General features: G+C 36.1%; 2 protein-coding genes across 4 annotated transcripts in view; one reads left to right on the top strand and one right to left on the bottom strand.

Annotated features, from left to right (window-relative positions):
- The window catches only part of ptprq (protein tyrosine phosphatase receptor type Q), a 61,367-nt gene extending 43,636 nt beyond the window's left edge, over positions 1–17,731 (top strand). Inside the window, exons 34-58 of the mRNA XM_051871078.1 lie at positions 53–328; positions 875–1,026; positions 1,104–1,245; positions 1,886–2,167; positions 2,304–2,627; positions 3,940–4,058; positions 4,142–4,328; positions 4,405–4,646; positions 5,004–5,070; positions 5,153–5,311; positions 5,983–6,202; positions 6,300–6,373; positions 7,904–8,003; positions 8,117–8,245; positions 8,414–8,458; positions 8,888–8,914; positions 9,189–9,270; positions 9,496–9,586; positions 10,827–10,903; positions 11,019–11,153; positions 11,957–12,082; positions 14,410–14,558; positions 15,617–15,752; positions 15,859–15,982; positions 16,083–17,731. Coding sequence (XP_051727038.1) covers positions 53–328; positions 875–1,026; positions 1,104–1,245; positions 1,886–2,167; positions 2,304–2,627; positions 3,940–4,058; positions 4,142–4,328; positions 4,405–4,646; positions 5,004–5,070; positions 5,153–5,311; positions 5,983–6,202; positions 6,300–6,373; positions 7,904–8,003; positions 8,117–8,245; positions 8,414–8,458; positions 8,888–8,914; positions 9,189–9,270; positions 9,496–9,586; positions 10,827–10,903; positions 11,019–11,153; positions 11,957–12,082; positions 14,410–14,558; positions 15,617–15,752; positions 15,859–15,982; positions 16,083–16,120 — 3,503 coding nt within the window. The 3' untranslated portion in view covers positions 16,121–17,731. The remainder of the gene's footprint in view (positions 1–52; positions 329–874; positions 1,027–1,103; positions 1,246–1,885; positions 2,168–2,303; positions 2,628–3,939; positions 4,059–4,141; positions 4,329–4,404; positions 4,647–5,003; positions 5,071–5,152; positions 5,312–5,982; positions 6,203–6,299; positions 6,374–7,903; positions 8,004–8,116; positions 8,246–8,413; positions 8,459–8,887; positions 8,915–9,188; positions 9,271–9,495; positions 9,587–10,826; positions 10,904–11,018; positions 11,154–11,956; positions 12,083–14,409; positions 14,559–15,616; positions 15,753–15,858; positions 15,983–16,082) is intronic.
- A 4,622-nt stretch (positions 17,732–22,353) lies between these two features.
- The window catches only part of iqsec3b (IQ motif and Sec7 domain ArfGEF 3b), a 28,587-nt gene continuing 23,151 nt past the window's right edge, over positions 22,354–27,789 (bottom strand). Inside the window, exon 15 of one of the 3 annotated variants that reach the window (XM_051871132.1) lies at positions 22,354–25,718. In XM_051871132.1, coding sequence (XP_051727092.1) covers positions 25,308–25,718 — 411 coding nt within the window. In that variant the 3' untranslated portion in view covers positions 22,354–25,307. The remainder of the gene's footprint in view (positions 25,719–27,789) is intronic. The other 2 variants (XM_051871133.1, XM_051871134.1) reach the window with 2 other exon arrangements.

The following is a 27,789-nucleotide window of genomic DNA, read 5'->3' as shown; positions in this document are numbered from 1 at the left end:
CTTATTAATTGAAAACTCACGATTTTGTCTTTGTGTGTCTGTGTTCTGACAGTCCCAAGTTCTCCTCCATTGCCTGGAGCTAGTAGAAATCTCTCCAGCACCTCCATCCATGTGTTGTGGTTCCCCCCAGTGGAGGCCAATGGCGAGATTATAGAATACGCTGCAGTTTTACAGGGTCCTGGGGCCGTCAACAGAACCTACACCTCTGAAACACACCTAATTCTCTCAGAACTCACTCCATTTACACCTTACAATCTCTCCATCGCTGCGGTTACTCGCCAAGGTGTCGGCCCCTCCGTGATTATTCCACTACATACTGATGAAGCAGGTCAGAGACACATATTTACTGCTATTCTTTTAACTGATCTGTTCAAATTTAAATCTTTAATTTTTGGCTTTGAAGTTTGCATTTGGAATTTGTTTTAAATTTGAATATTTTAAAACAGAAAATTTGAAAAGTTTGATGTTTGATCTTTGAAAGTTTAAACTTTTGTTGAGCTTTAAATATTTATGTTTTTGCTTTGGAATTGGTTTGATATTTGAAATTTTAAAACGAAAATTGAATTTGATGCCTGATGTGTGATCCTTGGAAATATAAACTTAAAAACACACACACACACACACACACACACACACACACACACATATATATACAGAATGGTTGAGATATATATGGAATGGTTAAACTTTTGGAAAGTTAAGCTGTTGTTAAACTTTAAGTCTGGGCTTAGAAATTAAAATAGAAAATGTTAAAATTAAAAATTACAATTTGAAGTCTGAACTCTGAAATTTGAATGGCCTACTTGGCAAAATCAACTGCAGTATAAATGTGCAGACTTAATATTTCTAATGTCTTATGGGACTATTTGTCCAGGTCCAATGTCTCCACCACGCAATCTGAGTATTTTTAACCACACTGCGTATTCAGTATGGATTCACTGGGAACCTAGTCCGGAGCCAAATGGAATCGTCCAGCACTACGGATTCAGAATACTGGAACTGAACACAGACACTTTCAGATATCAGGTAGTGCACACCTACAGTTCATCTATTTTAGATTTTTCTATGTGTGAATTAAACTCCCATGCCTCTGTTTACCCAAGAACTCATCAGATGCGTCTACACAAGCAGAACTGAGTGGCTTCAGACCTCATAATTCATATGAAATCAGTGTGTGCACATTCACTAGAGCAGGAAATGGGGATCAGTACAGCCTGCCTGTAATATTTACCACCAATGAATCAGGTAATACACACTCGCACATCTGTCCGTGTCACATGATCCTTCAGAAATCATTCTAATATGCTGATTTGCTGCTCAAGAAAAATTTCCGGTAGGACTATAGTTTAGGGTCCAATTCTCACTATTAACTAGCTGCTTATTAGTATGCATATTACTAGGATATTGGCTGTTTATTAGTACTTATAAAGCACATATTAATGCCTTATTCTGCATAACCATATTCTACATCCTTTAATTCTACCCAATACCTAAACTTAACAACTACTTTACTAATGATTAATAAGTAATTAGGAGTTTATTGAGGGAAAAGTTGTAGTTAATTAGTTAATAGTGAGAATTGGGCCCTAATCTAAAGTGTGACCAAATTTCTTATTATCAATGTTAAAAACAGTTGTGCTGCTTGATTTTGTAGAAACTGATGCATTTTGTCAGGTTCAAAAGAACAGCAATTGAAATAGAAATCTTTTGTAACATTATAAATGTACTTTACTGTCACTTTTAATGCATCATTAATAAAAGTATTAATTTCTTAAAAAACATTTCTAAAAAAAAATCAAAGAATCCAAAGAAAGAATCATTTTTGTTAAAAATTGGATGCTTTATTTTCAAGTGTGTTTGTTATATATCTGTGTGTATGTTGCAGTGTCAGATGCAGTTGGAAATCTGTCCTGCTCTGGATTGGATTGGAATTCAGTGTACATGGAATGGGAGCTTCCGATTCATCCTAATGGAGAGATTCTGCACTACCTCATTCGCTCTGGAAATCTGGAGGAAGAGGCCCATCCTCTCACACTCACATACACAGTGGCGCACACTTTCACTGGCCTGTCGCCTGACGTTTTTTATGTTATCAGCGTGGCTGCAGTTAATTCAGCCGGAATAGGGGAGGAAGCCAACTGCACCGCACACACTCCATCAGAGTCAGGTCTTGTATCATTTGTGGTTGCTCACTTATAAGATTTGAAAAAAACCCCAACACTAAGTACTTTGGCATGTAACTTGCTCTGCACTATTTGTGCTACAGACATGATCATGCAGATTGTTTCTTTCTCTTTCTGCAGTTCCTGGTCCCCCCGAGTCACTGACCACAACGGACGTTACCTCTGACAGTGTGTCTCTAAGCTGGCGACGTCCCGTCCATGTTCCTGGTCTTCTACAGGGTTATAATGTAGAGATTAAGCAATTGGCAAGAAATTGTGATCAAAAGGAGCACGTGGAGTCATGCGTGGAGAGTGAACGTGTGGAGTGGGTTGAAGGAGAAACCAGCAGAGTCACACTTTCCCCTCTGCTCAAATATAGAGAGTATCATATGAGAGTGGTGGCGTTCACCAGGGCTGGGGCCGGAGAACCCTCTGAGTGGATCCACACACAGACGCTCGCAGGAAGTATGTTAAACCTATGTGCATATAGACATTCCCCTAAGAAAAAAAAATCACAAATGAGATCTCTTTAATGTCTCAAATGATTCTCCTAGACAGCAACAGGAGATTTTTGCATGAGTGTCCTGCTTCTCAGATGTTTTCTTTGAGAAAAAGATCCAAACAATGCCTGATCTCAATATAAACTCAAACATTTCTCATTAAACTCTTTCAGAGCGCTACCCACATTACTTTAAATACTATAATCTTACTGTATGTCTTCAATTCAATGTCAGTTTTTCTGAGACAATTTTTTTTTGTAATTTATTTGCTTAAAATTGTTACATTCAAATGATCAAATTTTTGTAAATTAATTTTTCAATTTCTTTTCTTTTTTTTCAAAACTTTTCTTAAAAACTAAAAATATAGAAATATATAGAAAAAAATATATATTTATTGATTGATTAATATTAAATATTATTATATAAATGTAATAATTTTTTTTCAGAATGTGTCTATTGTTCCTAAAACACTAAAAATAGAAATATATGTATGTTTGTATGTGTGTGTGTGTGTATATATATATATATATATATATATATATATATATATATTGTTTTATTAATATAAATATAGTTATATAAATCTTATTTTGTAATTTAATTTGATTTTTTTTTTTTTTTTTTTTTTTTCAAAATTTGTCTATTATCTAAAATATATAAGTATCTTTTGATTATAAATATATACATATCTATTGATTGATTAAAATACAAATGTATGGAAAATATAGAAAGGTTGTCTAATGGTCATGCATTATTATTGATCTTGTTTTGTCAAAATAATCAGCAAGATAACTTGTATCAGTTTTTTGTTAATGACTTTTGTTATGTTGAGATTATAAGAGAAAACAAGAAAAGAAAGTAATAATGCATGATCTCTGTGAGCTTCATTGTGTTTGAAATATGTCATTAATCTTTCAATTCTGTTTTTGATGCTTCTATGAAATTTCCGCAGGGATCTTGTTCAGGGATCTTGTGAAACAGAGCTCTCACAGTTTTAGTTCCATACTGAAAATCAATGGGCTGTTGTTGAAGCGCTGCCCAATCCATTAGCTTTGATTTAAGACATCTCAATATCAGCATATTTTCCACGCATTTTTGATTATTTGCCTTATGCAGAGAGTGTTCTTTGGTCTGCGTGGGAGCAATATCATGGCTGTGCAGACATGCAGCTTAGAGGGAACATTCATTAAGTCTCCTGAGCTTTTGAGCAATAAAATTGTCACATACATATAGCTTAAAAACAGCCCCAGCTCTTTATCTCTACCTTTTTGTCTTAGACCCTGATGCCCCTCCTGGTACCATCTCAGTGTTTCCTTCTGCCACTGGATTAAAGATTGAGTGGGATGAACCATCGGTCATCTCAGGGCCCACCTCATACATCATTGACATCACTGCTGTGAGTTCATAAACTTTAAATATCTTGTTCGTCTGTTTACTTTCTGACAGTTTCTACTTCAATTTCTCTTTGTCCTCTTCCAGTTGGACAGTTCGGGATATAACATTAGCTTAGTGCGGCATTCAGAGGAGATCAGGGCGGTGGTTGTCGGGAACCTGACTGCATTTACCCTGTACTCTATTACCATCACCGCCTTCACGGGGCAGCTTTCCAACGCTCACAGAGACGGCAAAATATCAGAACCCGTACTCGCCAGAACCCTGGAGGATGGTGAGGACGTTTGTGTGTGCTTGTTTCTCAGATACTTATTTGCACTATTAGTGACATTCACGGTTATGTTTTCCAGAGCCCAAAGATCCTCCCAAAAATTTGACATTGACAGTGATTCCTGAGGAAGTGACACGTGTTTATGTAACATTCTCTCCACCGGATGAGCCAAACGGAAACATCAGTTCCTACCATGTCGCCATCTACCGCAACGGACAACTGGATTTTTACATCAACAGCCTGCCTGTGATCAGCAACCCTAATAATACCATGACGGCCATTATAGATGGACTGAAGGGTGGATTCAATTACAGCATAAGGGTAGGAAACCAAAACCAATTTTTTTTGCTGTTTACATACTTGGTTTGATAACTTGGTTCAAACCAAAGTTCAGCTCCAGCCTCTCCACCTGCATGCACAGGTCTTTTTCTTTTTCATACTGAACTGTGGTACGTTTGCATTATCTAATGCCATTTAAGCACTAGAGGCAACTATTTATCACTTAACCGTATCTAGGTAACAACAGAGAATGTTCCGCCAAAAATAGAAAGCAATATTTGCATCACTCTTTTTAATCATGTTTTTATTACTTAAATTTTGCTTGCACAAAATGGTACTTGTAGTCATTTGCTGACTTCTACAATTAGGCCAAATGCATTTGTTTTCTACTTGTTGCAGATAGCAGCCGTGAATGGAGCAGGTTTAGGGCCAAGTTCAGAGGTTCGGATCACCACCGGTGTGAAAGGTATGAGAAAACATAATACTTATGTAAATCAGCTACTCTGTTGAAGTGACTGTCACTTTAAGATCATGACGGGTTTATTTAGCACCACCCAAGCCAACAAGGAAGCCACGGGCTGCTCTGAACAATGCAGGTGTCGTCATCTCAACCTCCAAGACCATCACCATCGAGATGCCTGAATGTTTCTTCACTGATGACCATGGACCAATCCAAAAAGTCCAGGTCATAGTTTCTGAACCAGCAGGTATTAAAATCTGACATTTAACACTATATATACAACATTATTTGAAAAAATAAATGAAAATCCAGCTCACAATACAGCAATAATGGCAACAAGCACACTGTAAAACCGAACAGTGAAATTATTTAAATGAAATGAGTTTATTTCACTCACATAATAAAGAAAGTTCATTGTACTTAATAGAAAAAAGTTGCGTGAACTCAAAATTTCACTGTAGTAAGTTGAACTTAATATGATTGAGATGAGTTGCAGTAGATTTCTAATTCCCAGCATGCTTTGCGTCAGTCTGTATAAATAAATGTTGAAATTAAGTGTTACTTTGTGTTTTTGCACAAGATTAACATGTGGAGACATAAATTATTGTTTAATGTTGTGTTATGTTAGGATTTCTATTTTTCTATTCATCAAATGATTTCTATTCATCAAATGTAACACGTTTTCCACAACAATAACTGTTTTCAACACCGATAATGATAAGAAATGTTTCTTGAGTACCAAAAAAAAAAAAAAGTGCTATATGTACACACACAGAGGAATTGTGTTGTGAACATTAGAGTCTGTTTGTACAGTACAGTATGTTCAACATATAAACTGGGATTTTTTTTCCATCACATGTAATAAAATTATTTTATCGAATGATTTATTGTTAAATTGTTGTTCTAATGTTGATGCAGTGATGGACTACGGTAATCTATCCAACTGGAAGAGTGTTTTCCACCAACCTACCGCTCCGTACCTGACCGACGAGGGCTTCTTGAACCCAGGCTGCTCTGAGAAATCAGAGCGCATGAGCACAAACACTAACACATACATCATAGGAGCAGACGAGGGCTGCCTTTCTGAAGATGCCAAGACTCTTTGTAATGGACCCCTCAAGCCCAAAACACATTATGTGTGAGAGACATATGCACACACGACTAATTTGTGTTGTAAATATCTTAATCCAGGGATCTTTTTAACCTATTCTTTTCTGTTTATTTTTGTATTGTAGGTTCAAATTTCGGGCAACAAACATCCGTGGGCAGTACACAGACTCTGAGTACTCAGAGAGGGTCAGAACAGCAGGTATGCCACAACATTACTGTTACAATATTAATGCACCAAGAACAGCTGTGATTTCTCTTACATTTCGCCACTTTCCTCTCAGATTTTCATTCTTTCAGTATTTTTTTGTATATAGTTTCAGTTAAAGGGATAGTTCACCCATTATATTTTCATTTTTTGGTAAACTATTCCTATATATTTTTTTAAATCAGTAAACTTTTTTTTAATTAATTAATAATTTTTTTTATTTTATTACTTATTGCTACTTTTAAATTGTGGTGAAAATCAAGTTTTTAATGTTTATATGTCTATGTGGTGTTTTTAATGTGCTTTAAGACAAATTCATAAGTCAACACCATTGCTGAGTATTTTCTCTTTAAAACTGCAGTGATCTAAAGACAGTCTCAAAAACGCGGTTTGAAATCGCTGGTGTTTGTGACATCACAAACAACCTTGTAACCAATCACGTCAACGTGCCAGTGGGCTTTAGCATATCATTAACTATGACCGCTCTGAAGCAGGGGTGTCGTGTAACATTAGCAACACATTATTAGCTGTTTGATAACATAGTCAAGCAAAAGGCTAATCATATTAATTAGTGTTATGTGTCCGATGTTGTAAAAAGCGATACCATTTGTGCAGCGTTTACCTCAGTAAGTTGACCGAGTGGATCTCTGAGCTTGTGCGAGTGAGTGGAGGCAGGGCTAATTAGCATATTCATAGATCCGCGTATACTACATGAAGCAAGGGTGTAGAGTTACATTCAACTATTTTAAGTCATCAAGAATTTTTTTTCGCAGGAAAAAAACGTTTAAATATGTCATTTTGGTGATCAAAGATGAGTTTAAAGAGATAAAATTATTGACTACAGGAGTACTTTAAATATTTGTACACGCCTTAATTTGCAAATGTAACTTTATATTATTATTTTTAGTATTATACTTTTTATTACACACTTTTTCCCAAAACATTTCAAATAGAAATATCGTTATTTTACCTTATGATATTTTTATTAGCATTTCTCCTATAATTACTACTTTCATTGAGCAAGGATGCATTTAACTGATGAAAAGTGACAGTAAATACATTTATAATGTTACAAAAGATTTCTATTTCAAATAAATGATGTTTTTTCTAACTTCAAACAGCACAACTCTTTTCAACATTGTTAAAAATAAATATTTCTTGAGCACTGAATCTGCATATTAGAATGATTTCTGAAGGATCATGTGACACTGAAGACTGGAGTAATGATGTTGAAAAATCAGCTTTGCATCACAGGATTAAATAGAAAACAGTTATTTTAAATTGAAATAACATATTTAACATTTTTACTAGATTTTTGATCAAATAAATGCAGCCTTGGTGAGCATAAGAGACTTCTTTAAAAAAAAAATGAAAGAATCTTTCAGACCTCAAACTTTTGAACGGTAGTGTATGTACTTATATTGTTATAGATATACCCTCTATAATGGTTAGCTCTTAGAACAACACATTTCATTGTGAACAAGTACTGCTTCTGCTGTGTATAACTATTGACTTTGATTTCAGATGACCGCCTGCTGACCAGAGATGAACAGATCATTCTTGGTGTCCTGCTGTCATTTTTCCTGGCATTGTTTTTCATTCTGATTATTTACGGATCTGTTAGGCAAGTTGATTGTTATTATAAATAGGGGTTCAACAACAGAGTCAAATAGTATTTCCCAAAAAGCTTCAGTTTTTTCTTGGTTTAACAACTAGACTCACTCTCTTCGATCCTAGGATTCACCGCAGGCAGAAGGAAGGTGGGACGTACTCTCCACGCGAGGCTGAGATTATCGAGACAAAGTTCAAGCTGGATCAGCTCATTGCAGTGGCCGACTTGGAGCTCAAAGAGGACAAGATTAACCGGTGAGATATCATACACACTGTACATGAGCAGTGGGCTTTAGTTACATGTGCTCAGTCTGCTCTCTCTGACTCACTAATTCTGTCATTGACTCATTCGTTCTTTCATTAATTCACTCATACATTCCCACTAATCCATTCAAACACTTACTCACTATCCTCTGTTCTCAGGTATTCCTCCTTTTTCTTTAGAAGGAAGGAGATTTTTGTCATCCAGTAAGTAGGCAGTGATGTTGGTATTTAGCTTATGCATGACTTTACAGGATGTGTAGTATCAGGATTTTCTTTCATTTTAAATTTAAGCTTTTCATTTTCCCAGTTGCATGTTGTGCTGTTGTGGTGTTGAATCTGTTTTATTATGAATGAATATGCCAAGAGTAAATGATCTGCCTTGCCACAATTTTTGGGGCTGTTCGGTTTCATAATCCTGCTCTGTAGTTCTGCTCTGCTTTGTGTATTTCTGCCTAAAAGATCACATAGAGTGACTCTCCGATTCGTTTTATGTTTGTGTGTCTTCGTCTAATTAGATCGTGTAGCGAACTTCACATAGATTCATTTCTTATTTATCACTGGAAGTGAATAAGTAACCTCATTTTTCAGTCCAAGGCCAATTTCATAATAATTCTCTACTATCTAATATTCCAGGCTGCTAAGTTACAGGAAATCTCTCAAGTAAGTGAAGGAGACTTTATGGATTGATTGATATTTACATCATTTCCCTATTTTTTTCTTATTTATTTGTCTATTATTGTTCAATAAACATTTGAGTCCCAAAGACAGATGATTACTGTTAACCACCTGCTCTTTAGTGGTTTGTTTAGAGGTCATAAGATAGCTGTCCTGTAGAAATAATGCTTGCTGCTGTGGTAATATTTCTAAAGATGATGATTATTTATGGTTTTGTGGGTATTTTCATTCTGTTTATCGCTCTCTAACACATTTGTAGGCCAATCAGTAAGAAATCATTTCTTCAGCATGTGGAAGATCTTTGTGCCAACGACAATGCCAAGTTTCAGGAGGAGTTTGCTGTAAGTTTTAGCATTAAGTGTTTGTTTGTGTGTCTGTGTAGGTGGGTGAGAGAGAAAGAAGGCACCAGTGAACTGTAAAATGAGTTTCAGTGACACTTCATTCTGATTGAGCACGTCGAGTTATGTGCTCAACGATGTATGTCTTTTTGGAAAATGTATTCTGTGGTTGATTAATTTTCTTCCTGGTGTGTTTATTAATTGGACCTTTATTGCTCTGTGTTTCAGGAGTTGCCGAAGTTGCTTCAGGATCTGGCCACATCAGACGCTGACCTTCCCTGGAATCGCTCCAAAAATCGCTTCACAAACATTAAACCCTGTATGAAAAATTTTGAATTCTGCCATTGTGTTGTAGCTCTTATGTTGTTTTAAACCTGCATGACTTTCTTTGTTCTGTGCAACAAAATGTTAACTCTGCAGTATCCCATATAGTGAAATAATACAATGATCACATGGTGTCAAGCTCCAAAAAGGACATAAAAGCACCTCAGAAGTATCCTATATGACTTTTGTGCTACACTACCATTCAAAGTTTGGGGTCGGTAAGATCTTTTAATGTCACTTGAAGTTCACCAAATTGGCATTCACTTGATAAGTACAGTAAAAACAGTAATATTGTGAAATTTTATTACAATTTAAAATAACTGTTATCTATTTGAATATATTTTAAAATGTAATTTATTCCTGTGATTCCTCTGAATTTTCAGCATCATTACTCCAGTCTTCAGTGTCACATGATCCGTCAGAAATCATTCTAATATGCTGATTTGCTGCTCAAGAAACATTTTTTATTATTATCAGTGTTGAAAACAGCTGTGCTGCTTAATATTTTTGTGAAAACTGTAATACATTTTTTTCAGGATTCAGCAAAAGAACAGCATATATATATTTAGTAACAAGTCTTTACTGTCACTTTTGATCAATTTAATGCATCCTTGTTGAATAAAAGTATTAAAAAAAAAAGACCCCTTACTGACCCCAAACTTTTAAACGGTAGTGTATATAGTCTTATGAAGTCATACGATAGCTTTGCATAAAAAACAGAACAAAATTTCTAGCCAGTCTTAACTGAGAATTTTCACCAAATCTTCTCAAATTTAAATATGCAAATACTAGCTACTACAAATGATCATGTCACAGAGTTATATCGCTTCAGAAAAATTTAATTGCAGTGAAAAGTCATATTGACTACTTTTATAGTTCTTTTGTGAAGCTCTTTTGTCATTTGGGATGCAATATACTTTACGCTATATGGAAAAGAGGTAACACTTACAACAAGCTTTCTTTAGTTAGCATTAGTTAACTAACATGAACTAAGAATGAACAATACTAAAGCATTTATTAATCTTAGTTAATGTTCATTTCAACATTTACAAATACATTATTAAAATCAAAAGTTGTATTTGTTAACAATAGTTGCTCTGTGCACTGTGAACTAACATAAACAATGAATAAATGATAATATTTTTAAATATTTTTAAATATATAAAAATTTTAAAACTTACCAGGCTTTCTTTATACAAACATTGTTAACACATATTTTAACATGTCTTTTTTAGATAACAATAACCGAGTGAAGTTACTCTCTGAGCCAGGAATGCCGGGGTCTGATTACATCAATGCCAGCTTCGTCTCTGTAAGCGCTCGAGAGCAGCCCACATATCAGCTGTCTCTCTTTTACACTGCGGCACAACTTTAATTGAATTGGCCTAAGCTCCTGTTCTGTTTTGTGTCTTGTCTCTGTTTCTCAGGGCTATCTGTGTCCTAATGAGTTTATAGCTACTCAGGGTCCTCTGCCTAGTACCGTCGCAGACTTCTGGAGGATGATTTGGGAGACGGGGACCAAAACCATTGTCATGCTCACTCAATGCTTTGAGAAGGGCAGGGTGTGTATGTGTGTTTGAACAAAACAATGTAGCCATTAGATTTATGATTATATATACTCTTGTACAGTGTATAATCTTAAAAATTCTATATAAGTGTTTTACAGTCTGTCCCTCATTTTTTTTTTTCTGTAGTTTTGATGCCACGGACCCACAAATATCATAATCTCTTTGCGAGACACTTCCTTGCTAAAATATAAAGGCAGAAATATTTATAATATTTATATTTTTCACTGTATATGGATTTTATACATATTTTATACAAAATATATACTCATTTATACTGATAAATATATACATTTATATATTTATTTAATGTATAAAACCCATTTATACAGTGAAAAATATAAATATTCTAAATATGTATAAAAAGATTCTCTGGAAAATATTTACTTTCTCTTAATTACAGTGTTGTTTGATGGATAAACCTTTAAGAGAAATTTAAAACCCATGGCTCTTAATAGAATTAAATAATTATAATTTAATCTCATGATTTCCAGTCAGTCTACAACAAAACAATAATAATATCAGATTTGATATGATATTAATTAATGAAGTTATTTTTTATTTTTTCACATTTTTTGCACTATTTTTGCATAATATGTTAAAGATACTGTTAATTAATTCAGTCTTTTATCCATATTAATTTCCTTTTACCTAATTGAAAGTCTATGTGAATTTATTTACATCCAGAACACTACAAAAACACATTTTTAAAAAATGTGAAAGTTTGACTGATCTGCTGAAATATACAGTGTATGCGTTATAATAGTAAACTGTACAAGTAATGTGGCTGTATGTTTCAGATCCGTTGCCATCAGTACTGGCCAGAGGACAATAAACCAGTCACTGTTTTTGCTGACATCATAATCACTAAACTCACAGAGGACGTGCGCCCTGATTGGACGGTCCGGGCACTCAGAGTGGAGAGGGTAAAACAATGTTCATTGTCAGCATTGCCTTTACATTGTCATTTTTATCTTTCAGTTCAACTACTGTCATAGCAGAGCAAAAGTTTAAAGGGGTGGTTGACTATAATTTCACTTTTTTAACTTTAGTTTGTGTGTAATGTTGCTGTTTGAGCATAAACAACATCTGCAAAGTTACAATGCTCAAAGTTCAAAGCAAAGGGAGATATTTTCTTTTAAAGAATTCTCTGTTTAAGGACTACAACAAACGGCTGGTAGGGACTACAATGAGCTTCTTCCCGGGTTAATGACATCACTAACCCTAAAATTGACATAAACCCCGCCCCCGGGAACACGCAGCAAAGGGGGTGAGGCCATGTTGGGCTGCTTTAGAGATGAGGAAGAGTTGTTGTAGTAGAGCAGGGGTCGGCAATTAAGTTTGGCATCAGCTACTAGATGACGGGCCAGAACATAGTCAAAGGATAATTTAAACTAATTGATGAAAAATGCAACTAGAATTGCCAGTGACAGACTGTTACAGTGTCTTTTGTAACTGGTAGTGAGCTGTTACTCTGTGTTAAATCTTGTAGTAGGACAGTCATTAACAAAAAGCCACATTTGTGTGGCAGTGTCCAGGTTTTATACTGGATAAATTAATAAAGTGGAGTAGTGACCTGGCAAGTATCTTCATTCACCAACTTGCAACACAGACCACCTTGCTAAAACACACGTATGTGGGAGATGCGGAATGGATAAAAAAATAACTAAGAGGACTTAAAATAAAAATAAAAGAGGACTTGAATAAGCCCATTAATAGCATGTTTGAGTCATGCTCTTAATGAACTATGTTTTATTTCCTCTTTCCATATTGTGAATAATGAATGTGTATCATTTTAATTTGCTTGTTACACATTGGAGCCTAACTTATTGTAATAATTATTTGACGTAGCCTACTTTTACACTCAGAATTATTCCTTGGCATCCTCACCGACTAAACTGCATTTATTTAAATTGTTTGCGTGCTGGAGGTATGCTATTACGTCGTGTGCAGAGTGATGTTAACATTTAAGCTAGCTGGTGAGAGAAAATGGCACTATCAAAGAGTCTAAAGAGGAAAGTTGATAGCGAAAATAGGGCATACAAAGAAGAATGGAAAGACAACTATGCATTCTTACCTAGTTTTGTGAATGCAAAGCCGGTGTGTCTTATCTGCAACAAAGTTGTCGCTGTTTTCAAAGAATATAACACCGTGTCTACACCGGACGCGAGCGGCACGATGCAACGCCTCAAATGATAATAGAACCCATTATAATCAGTAATATTGTCTACACTGGATGCGGCGCGGTGTAGTCCAAGTGCTTTGCAACGGTCAGTTTGTCGCATTCAGTGTAGACAGCTTTGAGCTGGTGTAAACACGGTGATAATAGACGGCACCACGAGACGAAAATCTATTTCAGAACCAGCCGCTATCAAAATAATCTGGCTGCGGGCGCGAGCCAGATATTATTGCTGGCCTATTGCCGACCACTGTAGTAGAGTGTTGTTGCCATGCCGTCATTTTCTGCCGGACTGCTTCACAAACGAGTGTCAATTCAACGCTGGATTTGCATAAAAGATTAACATGACGGCACATGCTAGTCGATGAGTTGAATCAACTCCACAGCAACTACATAAATTTATCCACTAACCGTTCAGAAACATCCAGAAGTTGTAACTTCATCCTGAGTCTCTCCATCAGTGTCCGACCCTGGTTTGAATAATGTAAGGCTGAACACTGTTACTGACAATCATCATTTTGGCTGTGTGAGATTCTCCAGCTTTGTTGTTGTTGAGCAACCGACGCGCGAGCTGTGTTACAGCGTGTTTTTTCTCACACCCAAATAAGGGCAAATTTGACAAGCTATAATAAATGATCTGTGGGATATTTTGAGCTGAAACTTCACAGACACATTCTGGGCACACCAGAGACTTATATTACATCTTGTAAAATGGGCATTATACATCCCCTTCAAGACAATCTTGTTGAGCAAGTTAGTTAAATTTGCCAACATGTTTATTGCAAGCTGGTTACATTTACATCCAGTTAAATGGCACCCAGTTTAATTTAAAGAAAATCTGTTGCCCCTGGGTAATGAGTTTTTTTTACTGCCACAGAAATGTATGTACCATGGGACCGCACACTTTCATGTGTTGATTGAGTATTTGGATCTGCGGATGTTTGTGGCCTTACTCTGAGTCTTAAAAATGCACAATAACACATACACACACAGATGTGGGTGGTTAGATGGATACATTTAGCCCTTCCCCAAGGACACATTTAGCCCTTCCTCTCTCTCTATTTCTCTCTCCAGCATGGCAGCTACATGATTGTTCATCATTTCAACTACACCTCATGGCCAGAACACGGCGTTCCGGAGTCCAGCTCCACACTCATCCAGTTTGTCAAAGCGGTCCGCTCCAACAGAGCCCATGACAACACAACCATCGTGGTCCACTGCAGGTGTGTGCTATCTGCCAAATTACCTTAACAGGAGGTCTTGAAGATTTTCTCTACAGTGTGCTTCCATGTTTATGTTTGAGATGATTCGGACTGCATGGAAGCCCGTTTTTGCCTCAGAGTAAAAGAAAAAGTGGTAACACTTCACAATAAAGTTCATTTGTTAACATTAGTTAATGTATTAAGTAACATGAACTAACCATGAGCAATACATTTGTTACTGTGTTTGTTAATCTTTGTTAACTTTAGTAAATGAAAATACAGTTGTTCATTGTTTGTTCATGTTACTTCACAGTGCATTAATGTTAACAAATACAACTCTTGATTTTAATAATGTATTAGTAAATGTTGAAATTAATAAAGATTAATAAATGCTGTTTAAGTGCAGTTCATTATTAGTAGTTAACTAATGTTAACTAATGAACCTTATTGTAAAGTGTTACAGAAAAAGCTAATTACAACTTTATATCTTTATTTTTCTCAACTGCAACTTTGTTTCTAGTATTTCCAACTTTATATGTCATAATGTGTCTATATATTTCACAATTTGACTTTATATCTCATAACTGCAACTTTATTTCTCATAATTGTCTCTCTATTTCTACTTTGTCTCAAAGTGCCTTTTCTTATTTTATCTCATCTCGCAATTACCTTTTTTAATTTTAATTTTTTTTTATCTGTGCTGACCAGTGTATTCTTACTATTGTTGAGATACTGTTATAGATTTTATTATTTTGAATTAGTTTTTATTTTTGTCTTTTCTGTTTTCATTTTAACTTTAAAGTTTTTTTTTTTGTCATTTGTATTAGTTTTTTTCAATATAGTTTTTATTCATTTTTAATTCATTTTTTAGTTATTTTAGTACACTAAATTAAAATAAAATAAACTTAATTAAAATGTTTCCTCAGCAACTACCTGAAATAAAGTGCCTTTTTTTTCTTTTGTATTTCAGTTAACGTTTATTTTATTTCAAGTAAAAAAAATAAGTTTTTTATGGTTGTAGTTTAACATGTTTATTAATATTACCGTGTGTATCATGTATCTAATGTCTGTATGTGCAGTGCTGGTGTGGGCAGGACTGGGGTGTTTATAGCCCTCGATCATCTCATTCAGCATATGAGGGATCATGACTTTGTGGATATATATGGCCTGGTCGCAGAACTGCGCAGTGAGAGGATGTGCATGGTGCAAAACCTGGTAAACCCATTAAAAACTGACAGATTTCACTGTATATTGCAAAAATAATTGTGTAGACTAGTGTGAGATGATCATTTTCAGATGTTGATATCTGCCTCTCTCTCAGGCTCAGTACATGTTTCTGCATCAAAGCACTCTGGATCTGCTGTCCGCAAAAGGAAACAGTCAGTCCATATGGTTTGTAAATTACTCCGCTCTGGAGAAGATGGACTCGCTGGATGCGATGGAGGGTAAAATATATCCTACAATCAGTGACTTGTACACTATGGTGAAGATCATTCTTTTGTTTTGTCTTGATGGAGCTGTATTTTGTCATGTTTGTTCTCTCAGGTGATGTAGAATTGGAGTGGGAAGAGACGACAATGTAACAGGGACACTTGTGTTCTGTCAATCTGTTGGGAGGAGACATGGAGACTTATGAAATCCATACACAGATGCTGGGACTTTGGAGCCTGGGGCCAAACACTGAGCAAAGGATAAAACGAGGAATATATGTGATTCAGAACTCAAATATTCTCTCCTAAATGGATCGACTCTGACTCACAATCTCTCATTTACATCAAGGAGACACTCTCATCCATCAAAGTTTATCTCGTAGTTCTTGTCCAACTTCTGTAATTATTTTATCTCTACCTACTGTAGAATATGGTACACTACTTATGGAATCAAAATGGATCAAACTCCAAAATTATGTAGGCCATGTTCTGGAGAAAGAATATTCAGCAGTAGGAAGAAACTAAGTTTTTCTTATGTCCTGTAGTCAAATGCATTTTAAACGCAATTATTAGAGATGTGAGTCATTACGAATCTAATGATTCTGGTTCCAAAACGATTTTTTTTTTTTTTTTTGGGAGGGGGACAAATTATGAGATCATTTTAGCAGAAGAGTATTTTTATTTACATAGAACATGAACATACCCCTCCTTTTAGTCTTCCTCACTCCAAGAATGTAAATGAATGAAACTATAATGACTGTAAACTAAAATGGTCGCACGTCCACGTCAACGGAAAATAACATGAGCGCGCGCTCCAGTTACGTTCTGTGAACATACAGTGTGCGCTTTAAAGTCGCATGGATTTTGAATATCTCTTAATGTTTTATAATTCATCAGCTGGAAAAGACTATTTTACTACAACTATTTATTTTAGCGTCCATATCAACGGAAAATTACGTTTATTATGAGTTATATAGTAGGCCGCTTTAAGTAGGCCTAATGCGCGTGATTTACAGTTACGTTCTGTGAAGTTAATCGCAGCGCGCGCTTTATGGCCGGGTGGATTTTGATTGGCTGTCAATATTTTACCGTTCATCAGCTAGAAAAAAAAAAAAAAAACTCCGCCCTGACCGTGATTACAACAATATCATTCCACCGCGTCGTTATCGTTAGCTGTGGTCTGGTTTGGACTTTGTGGTTATCGTTCTTGGTGTGAATGGGACATTAGTCTAGATAGTTTGAGAGGCCTGACATGAATTATATTTACCCACAATGGGGGGAAGACTGCACTTATTGTTTCATACGGAAGTTGTGTCGTGTATGTCTATGACTAATGTTTTTCTAAGCAATAACTGAAGTTTAAAAGAAAGATCTTTCACACAGCATCTCTTCACCATCATCATCTCTGAAGTTTCAAACTCTGGTGCTTTTTAGACATTAATTCAACCTTCTGTTAACTCATGCTAAAGCTGGGGCAGAGTAAGGTAACACACTTTACATGTTCATTCATTTGTAAATAATAACTTGATACGTCGTTCATTTGTCTTGTTTTGCTTCATTTGTTCGTGTAACACAGGTACTGATTGAGAGCAAATCAAGATTTATCTCACAAAATTGTAAAGCTCTTTCAGAAGTTATCTTTCTTTTGTGTAAATTATTATCAAGCCAAATGTGTGTCTGGAGATGACATACGAATTTGTTGTGTGTATATTTGGAAATCAACCATATTTGTGTTTTGAAATAAATATATAAATATTGAGCTCAGTTTTTGTCAGAAATTCACCTTTTGTGATGAACAGATGAACGAAAGTCATCCGTTTGGAATGACACAAGAGTTGTTAAATGAAATCTTTTTAAATGGTTACAGTAATGGAAATTGTATGGTGTTAATGATGGTTAAAAAAAAAAAAAAAAACCCTATACTTAAGGTTTTCAAAATATCTGATTGTTGAAATGATTACAGGAGCTCGATTTCGTAGACATCCCAGTGCAAGGACTGTCATTCTCTGTATGGCTGCTTTGAAGAGTGAGAGAGCATCCGGTGTGAAAGCAGCAATTCAGGACCCTGGAGAGCAGCACTAAAGCTTGCTGTCGAAACAAAGGGATGCTGGGAGAACACAAGGTCCTATATTGAGAGGACTGTTCAGGTATAGGGGATGTTTGGGGTACAATAAAGCAATAAGCCATTGGAGGCTCTGCCTTACCATGAGTTTACAGTGACACCACTGTTTAACAAAAAAGTCCTGTAATAACTGAACTGATAAGAGAGCACAGGTGTACATATATCTACTATTTTACATTTTTTAACATTGAGTAAGAAAGTACTACAGTTCAAAAGTTTGGGGTCAGTAAGGTAATTTGCTGCTCAAGAAATATTTCTCATTATTATCAATGTTGAAAACAGTTGGGCTGATAAATATTTTTGTGGAAACTGATACATTTTTAGGATTCTTTGATGAAAATAGAACAGAACAGCATTTATTTATAAATGCCTTTTGACCAATTTAAAGCATCCTTGCTGAACAAATTGTATAAATTTTTGATATTAAAAAAAAAAAAAAAAAAAAAAAATCTTATTGACCCAAAACTTTTGAACAGCAGTGTATGTAATTACAGTTATGGGGGTGTGGGGGTCTGACCCCCCTAATAAAGGCTGGATCCCCCCTGAAGGACATTGTGTAATTCGCACCCTGGTTCAGGCACATCGTGCTGAAACCTTATTAATTGTTAAAATTTCTAAGGATTGGCATTCTCTCCTAAAAGTGATCAGGCAGACCAAACCGCAAGTCGTAGAGACTTGAGTAGTAGTACTCACACCTTCTACAACGTCACCAAGGATCGGCCTGATGGGGGCGCTACAGAGGTCAAAAGTACAAAATTGTAATCATAACTCCTAAACCGTAAGAGCTCATTCTGTGGTCGTGTGAAAAAGGACGCAGCAACTGGCCACTTGGTAGCGTTATTACCATGGAAAAAATTAAAAATAGCTATAACTACACAACCCCAAATCTGATTGACTTGAAAATTGTCATGCAGTGTCTTTGTTCAAGGTGCCAAGACTGCCTTTGAGGAAATTTGCGTATCTGAAAAAACGTGGCCGGTGGCGGCCAATGAAGTTTGAGCAGCTATCAGACAAGGTTAACGGAGGCCGATCGGAATGAAACTCGCAGGGCCTGTTTGACTCACGGCCCTAGAGGCCTGTGAGAAATTCTAAAGAAATCGGCCACCGGGGGGCGCCTTCGCATTTTTCACATGCGTAAAGGATTGTATATCGCGCAATTTTTCGCACATGCCCACGACATTCATATCTACGGAGCCCCGGACATGACATGCAGGAAAAAAATAATAGGCTAAATCGTGCGCACGATTTATTAATTCGTTCCCTCGATTTACTAAAACGTGCGCACGATTTACTCTTTGTTCCCTCGATTTATAAATCATGCGCATGATTTATAAATCGAGGGAATGAAATAGTAAATCGTGCGCACGTTTTAGTAAATCGACCACTGTCCATCAAATCGTTCGTTAAATATTGGAGATTATTTCTAAAACCAACTTTAGCGAACTAGTCCTAGGTTTTTGGCTCAACCTCAATAACTGTTAAAAAGCTTTATAAACCATATATTTCCTATAGTAAATTGCCTCTGTTGGCTGTAAATGGTCTTTTCCATCTATGATCGAGATGGTTACAGCCTTGCTAATTAAAACATCATACCTTTTTACGCATGTGCTTAAACGCCTTAAAGCTTGAACCCCGATAATTACTGCTCACAGTCACAGCTATATTTTGTATTTGTGTTCGATTTCCTCAATTTTTAATGGGGCGGCAGTTTTCTCATACAATGCAACTAATCTCATTTCTAATAGTGATTTTGATAAATGGAGTTGATAATGTTTATGTAAATAAATGCTAATGTTTATAATTAGTACTGATTAGTGAGCAAACTCTTGAATGTCAATAGTATTTGAGAAAGCATAGCCGAACAATAGATTTGCTATATTATTTAACAGGCCTCCGATTGCTGTCTTTAATACCGTTATGATATAGTGATGAGTATAAGTACAAATACTGAAACACAAACACACACAAGTTTTTCTATTTCTGCACGTTTAATGATTGTTGAAATATGATTGAGTGACATTGCATATACAGGATATGAATGTGAGCGTATCAAGTGTCTTTACACTATATAAAACTTCATAATAGTGCTCAATATAAATATAAATCGTAAAAACCTTTTAGATGGGACCACTGCATTGACCATCACAAGGCCATATTTTGACAAGTTATACATGAATTTCAGCATTGACTTCTTTTGAAGACATTTTTAGCTTCTCTTTTTTATAATGAACTTCTGGGAAGAATTTGAGTCAAGAATTTCACAGTAGACTGAAACTATGGACTCTAGGATGGAGTTTATGGTGCATTTTCACAAAAATGCAGTGCATGTTCACAACTTCACAGTCAGAATACAGCCCCTCGCTGGGTTTAAATGTGTCGGCATGTACTTGGAAACAAATATGTTGCTACGTACTAATTTAACCTAGAAAATGAACAGCTTCTGACTCGTCATGGGTGGTAGAGGAGCGTACATGATTTGAATGGTCCCAGAAACATGTCAGAGCAGGTGTACACGAAGAATAGACTGTATTGGATCAGCGCATTTTAATGAATAAACAGCTGTGCAAATTATACAATAAAGCTTTTCATTCTCTACTCTGTATAAATAAATAGATTTATAAATACATTTTTTTGCTGCTTTTCTGTAATTCCTGTGTCTAAGCACAGAATGACATCATTTCCAATAATGCCTTGGAAAACAGATATACTTGTAATTAAAAACTAGTCTTGTGATTCAAAAACCAAGCAAAGAAAACAATAACATAAATATTAGTGTCAATATACTCCAGATAAAAGCTCTTTAAAGATCTGCACATAAACATATGAATCTCTTTTGACATGCAATACAGAAAACATGAAATCTAAGTGGCAAACACAAACATAATCCACCAGATCCTTTGAAAACACAAATGCTTCCCCTCCCCCCAAAAGATTTTAACATAATATTTTAATAAACATTTTAAGTGATAAGTTTTTTTTAAAAATATACAATTTCTCAGTCATAGCCTTGTAGTATACAACATTTGATATTTTCTCAGAGGTTTGATGTGCACCTGGTTATCACATGAAGCTACCTGAGCACCAGGCTTGATCACAGTAACACGCTACAGAGTCGCTCTATAGGGCCGGACAAAATAAACTGGTTGATTTGAGATGATTAGCTGGGTTAAAGCCGGCCCCTGGCTCTAGTTAGTAAACCATCTCACCACCCTCTTTCAAATTTTGTATTTTTTGCTTTGTGTCGCTCTAAAAATATGTTGTAAATATACATTATCAAAGTGAAAATAACATTTGGAAAGACTTTTATACATTTAAACTTTCATTTATACTCATTTACAAACATGATATAATGCCAAACAGATCAATAGGCTACTTGATGTACATTCAAGTGTGAATATATGAAAAAAATTATATCAATAGTCATTTCTGACATTTTTCAACAGGATACTATAAAATGTTTGTCAATGATGTAAATACCTTATTTGGATAAGTAAACTACCCCCTTAGATAACCAATCAGAATTTGTAGACAACGATATAGATTAGTGCAGATTTCAACGCAGACTAGCAATTCAAATGTGCTTTTCAAAGGACATTAAAGGGTTAATTCACCCAAAAATGAAAATAATGTCATTTATTACTCACCCTCATGTCTTTCCACACCCGTAAGACCTTCGTTCATCTTCGGAACACAAATTAAGATATTTGTGATGAAATCCGATGGCTCAGTGAGGACTCTATTGAGAGCAAAGCCACCGAACCTCTCAAGATCCATAAAGGTACTGAAAACATATTTAAAACAGTTTATGTGAGTTCAGTAGTTCTACCTTAATATTATAAAGTGACGAGAATACTTTTTGTGCACCAAAAAAACTAAATAACGACTTTTCAACAATATCTCATGATAGCTGATTTCAAAACACTGCTTCAGAGCTTTACGAATCTTTTGTTTCGAATTAGTGATTCGGATCTCCTATCAAACAGCTAAACTGCTGAAATCAAGTGACTTTGGTGCTCCGTAAAGCTCCGAAGCAGTGTTTTAAAATCGGCCATCACTAGATATTGTTGAAAAGTCGTTATTTTGTTTTTTTGGCGCACAAAAAGTATTCTTGTCGCTTTATAATATTAATATTGAACCACTGTACTCACATGAACTGTTTTAAATATGTTTTTAGTAGTTTTATGGATCTTGAGAGGTTCAGTGGCTTTGCTCTCAATAGAGGCCTCACTGAGCCATCGGATTTCATCACAAATATCTTAATTTGTGTTCCGAAGATGAACGAAGGTCTTACGGGTGTAGAACGACATGAGGGTGAGTAATTGACCCTTCGCAAAGACTCGCCCCCCTTAGTTACTGTTGCTTTGTCCGACAAGCCATGGCGCTGTCACGCCACACAGAGTGAAAAATCAAGAAGCAGGCACAAGTCAAGAGCCGATTGTCCAAATGTTTTAAAGGGTTTATGGAGCTCAGTCAACACCCTTGCTAGGTATGAGGTGAACGGCTCTCAGGTGCTATGTTTACACTGTCAGTCCAAATCTGATTATTTTTGTATCCGATTGGAATCTGATCTAAAATTATTGACGTCCACATTGTGTGTCCACATATGAATATAGCTCGAAACGGATTTGTAAAAATCACATTTCACATGATTTTTGGCCATTCACACTTGCTAAATCTGATTGGACTTCAACTGGATATGCACAAAAATAAGATTTGGATTGACAGTCTGAACGTAGCCAAGATCAAGTACATCCTCCACACAAGATGGCAGCGTCCTCGATTTAAGAAAAGCCAGGAACTCAACGCACTCTAAAAATTGTCCAAATGAGGTGCGTAGACTGAAAACTCCAATTAGGGAAACACTTAAAAAAGCCTGCACACTCTAACAACGAAGGAGAAGATATAACCGCTGCTTTAATGAAAAAGTGGCAATGTTTTGGTCACATGTGACCTTTCTCAATGCCTAGTTAACAGCAGCTGAGATTGGGACTCTTGACAGGATAAAAACATCAGTAGATGATGCCAAATACAGACAAAATCTATAGCTTTTATCTTGGAAGTTAGAAATTCTTTAGTGGCCACGTCCTGACCTAAATCTCATCCAAAAACACAGTTTGAATAATTCACTAAAAGACAGTAATTTGCAGCAATAAAATCATTCATTTTCTGTGAGATTTTGCCATTCAAATGCAAATGTGGATTCACATGATCTGACAACCACCAATGGGAAAGCAGTAGAGGTCACATGATCTGCCTTGGCTACTGTTTAGTTCAGAGCGCCTACTGCAGTGACGTGTGCGCAAATTGTTATTTGTTGTATCTAAACTCACTCAGGGGGTGTTCTTTTATCTAACTAAGTTACTTTTGCATGTTTCCTTTTCAGAAATGTTGAGGTATGATTTATATCCAAATACTGGAATTGGATTTCATCTTTGGGATTCAGACTAACAGGTAAGTCCTTTGAAAGAGGGTGGTGATTTCCTATCTCCATACAAAATATGATGTGAACATTTATATAATTGCAAACATTATTTTATGGTGGTGTCTTTGAATAAATTCACCTTCACAAGCACTCTCTCTATACTACATCCATCTATTGTAATTTGGGTCACACAACATGGGTGTTTTAAGAGAAATCAAAATATATAAACACTTAATTTGAATATAGGGACATGGTGAACACACACAAAAAAGATCTGAGAAAAAACCCTCTTAAAAAAATACTGTACATCTACTCACTTTAAATGCACACTTTAAGGCCATGAGGACCCAACAATTCTAAGAATATCTTCTTTTGAGTGATGTGAGCCTAACAGTTCAGATTGGGCTGCTTGTGCTATCTTCAAAAAAGAGTACATGATAGTTCAGTTTTAAAGCAATAGTTCACATAAATATTAACATTCCATCATTTTTTATTCACCCTCATGTTGCTGTAAATCTGTATGCTGTTATTTTTTCCAAGGAACACAAAAAGAGAATTTTTATACAGCTTGTTTCCATGCAATGATAAAAAAAAAAAAAAAAAAAAATTTTGTTAAAGGCACAATATCCGTGCGACGCCTATCAATGACATCATACCCGCGTTACCTTCAGTTTCTGGTTTTATTTTATAGAAACCATGGAAACACCAAAGATGCTTTAATATATTATGTGTCTTTTTAGACAGGTGAGCAACTGTTTGGATACATTCATCGACAGAAAACTAATCATGTTATACAGCTCAACACAGTAAGTCTTATTGTTTAAATCTCGTTTTCTTGATTTACAGCGAATACCATGTTTTACCATGCCTAATATCGATCTAGCTTACTGCAGTGTGCATTAAGTGTTTCATAGTAGACGCCTGAGTGAACGCAGAGTAGCACTATAACAACTTTCAGCACACAAATGTATCTAATATAATAAAATAGTACTGCTTTACCCCACATACACTTGACCGGAAGAAGCGGAAGCGGCGACTGCGGCATAATAAAAGTTCCGCTGCTCTCGAGCCATGTGTCGCGCTCGTCTCTCATTATCAATCTCTCCAGCCGCCTCGTTTCTGCTCTCACAGCACTCGGCCCTGCTCTGCTTCATACTACAGTAACGTTAATAATCTCATCCATGAACATGATTTCTGCCCGAGTCTCGTCCCGATTTTTTTCCACCAGCTGTAGACGTGAAGACAACACCCCCCATGATTTCGCAAAATAAAGGCATCATCAAGGTACACCTTTGTTTTGAATAAGCGACCTCTAGCGGCGAAAATTACATATTGTGCCTTTAATTGAAATGAAGCTGAAATAAAAAATAAAAAAAAATCTGAATATTAGATGAAAAACGTATACTTAAAAAGTTTAAACAAAAGTGATTTTAGTAATAAAATTACTAAAACTAAAGCTAAATAAAAATAAAAATAATGAAAGCACGTAGCATAATTACTAAAATTAAAATGAAAACTGAAAATATAAAATAACGTAAAACTACTATAATAGTGTATTATATATATACACTATTATAGTATTTTTTCATATTTAACATGTTTTTTATTTTTATATTTTCAGTTTTCATTTTAGTTTTAGTAATTATGTGTGTGTGTGTATGTGTATATATATATATATATATATATATAATGTTAGCAGAATGGGTTTGGAACAACATGTGGGAGATTAAATAAAGACAGAATGTTCATTTTAGGTGATCTGTGAACAAGTGTAAACTCATTTGTGTGTATGTTATTTAGACTAAGCTGCGTGTCCCGCTGGAGTACCTGCGTTGGCTCAGCAGGTGGCGTGGTGGTGGAGGGGTCGGGGGGCAAAACTGATGCGGGTGATGATAAGGAGGCGGCGGGGGAGGGAGGGGCGGCTGCTGTTGCTTGCCTCCCTCCCGTGACCTGATGGGCGTGGACACAGCCGATTGGATGAGGCGGTGGGCGGGGTTGTGGCTGAGGAACGCCTCCACGTGGCCACGCCCGGCGGCGTCCATGACGATCACTTTCACGATCTGCTGGCACTGGATCAGGGTGTCGGGGGAGATGGTGAGGGCGGAGCCAGGGGCGGGGCTAGGCAGGACGGCCAGGTGTTGCTGAGCGCTGGGTGGGGCCAGAGGAGAGCTGAGTTGGTATGTTTGGAGCCTGTTGTGAATTGACACCTAGTTTAGAAACAGCCAGAAGCAGGAAGCGTTATCAGCCTGGCCTGCTGCACTCTCACGGCCCTCTGGTGCGGATCACACGACGAGGCCATGCCACAGAGCATGCAGGTGGCAAAACACGGCATGACTACGTACATACAGCGCGGTCGGAGTGGGTGAAAGCAGGGTGTCTTCCTACTTGACCTGCCAAGATTTGGATAATTACCTGCTATCTTATGCATTTCCTCTTATCACTGCGCTGCTAATCAGACTGTTATATTTTTATCCGTCTGTAAGAAGCATTAAAGTGCCCCTTGAGGGCCTAGACACTTGGCAGAGAGGGTCCTTATTGCATGCTGGCTAATTTGCACCTTGTCTTGATAGACCTTGTTTGCACGTGTATACGTGTTATGTGCGAGGCATCTCATGAAAGAGCACTCATGTAGCCTGTCTGTCCACACTAACCACAGCTCATTCCTTTTCATTTCATCTCTTTTTAATGAAGTATTAGAATTTTAATGAGTTCCAGTGCAGGAGCTGTTGAAACTACTGCTGATGGAGTCTCTGGACGTGCATTGCAAATCTTAACTTAGTTAAGATTCCATTTTCATGTTATTGGTATGCTGTCTTTTTTGTAAAGTTACAACATGATATGTAATTTGCAACCTTTTTAATTCTGTAATCTAATATACACTACCATTTTAAATAGAGATGCACCGATATTAATTCTCTCCACCGATACCGATAGCCGATTATTCAGAGTGATATCTGCCGATACTCTGTAAAAAAGAATTGTTGGTTTAACTTAAAGGGTTAGTTCACCCAAAAATGAAAATTCTGTCATTTATTACTCACCCTCATGCCGTTCCACACCCGTAAGACCTTTGTTAATCTTCAGAACACAAATTAAGATATTTTTGTTGAAATCCGATGGCTCAGTGAGGCCTCCATAGCCAGCAATGACATTTGCTCTCTCAAGATCCATTAATGTACTAAAAACATATTTAAATCAGTTCATGTGAGTACAGTGGTTCAATATTAATATTATAAAGCGACGAGAATATTTTTGGTGCGCCAAAAAAAAAAAAAATAACGACTTATATAGTGATGGCCGATTTCAAAATACTGCTTCAGGAAGCTTCGGAGCGTTATGAATCAGCGTATCGAATCATGATTCGGATCGCGTGTCAAACCGCCAAACTGCTGAAATCACGTGACTTTGGCGCTCCGAACCGCTGATTCGACACACTGATTCATAATGCTCCGAAGCTTCCTGAAGCAGTATTTTGAAATCGGCCATCACTATATAATTCGTTATTTTGTTTTTTTGGCGCACCAAAAATATACTCGTCACTTTATAATATTAATATTGAACCACTGTACTCACATGAACTGATTTAAATATGTTTTTAGTACATTAATGGATCTTGAGAGAGGAAATGTCATTGCTGGCTATGGAGGCCTCATTGAGCCATCGGATTTCAACAAAAATATCTTAATTTGTGTTCTGAAGATGGAACGACATGAGGGTGAGTAATAAATGACATTATTTTCATTTTTGGGTGAACTAACCCTTTAAAAAGTAAGTTACCTGGTTGCCTTAAAATTTTGAGTCAATACAATGAAGGCGATTGGTTTAATCAACAGAAATTCAAAATATTAAGTTGATTTGACAAAAGAAAAATGTTCTATTAACAAATCATGAAAATATGTTTTTACAGTGTACCGATAACAATACCGATAGTTTGGGGGTTTTGCCTTTTACACCTTCTTTTAAATTAATGATATTTCATTATAATTAATAATTAATCATTATATTTTGAAAGAAATGCAAATAAAAACTTTATTCTCTCCATTTCATCAACTTGTTTCAAAGTAACTAGTATCAGTTATAAACAAACACATTACTCAAATTAATATTTACACACATTAACTAAATTCTGAAGATTAAATTATTATTAAACTTTCTTACTTTTTTAAATATAACTGACCCCAAACCTTTGAACTCAGGATATATAACAGAAAAAATAGGATTTATTTGCACATGGCATTGATGTTATATTTAAACAAATCCGTTGCATTACAGTCACAA

The sequence above is a fragment of the Ctenopharyngodon idella genome, chromosome 18, assembly GCF_019924925.1.
Source record: "Ctenopharyngodon idella isolate HZGC_01 chromosome 18, HZGC01, whole genome shotgun sequence".
NCBI lineage: Eukaryota > Metazoa > Chordata > Actinopteri > Cypriniformes > Xenocyprididae > Ctenopharyngodon > Ctenopharyngodon idella.
Note: the sequence above shows the minus strand (reverse complement) of the source record. Positions and strands in the feature narration are given on the sequence as shown.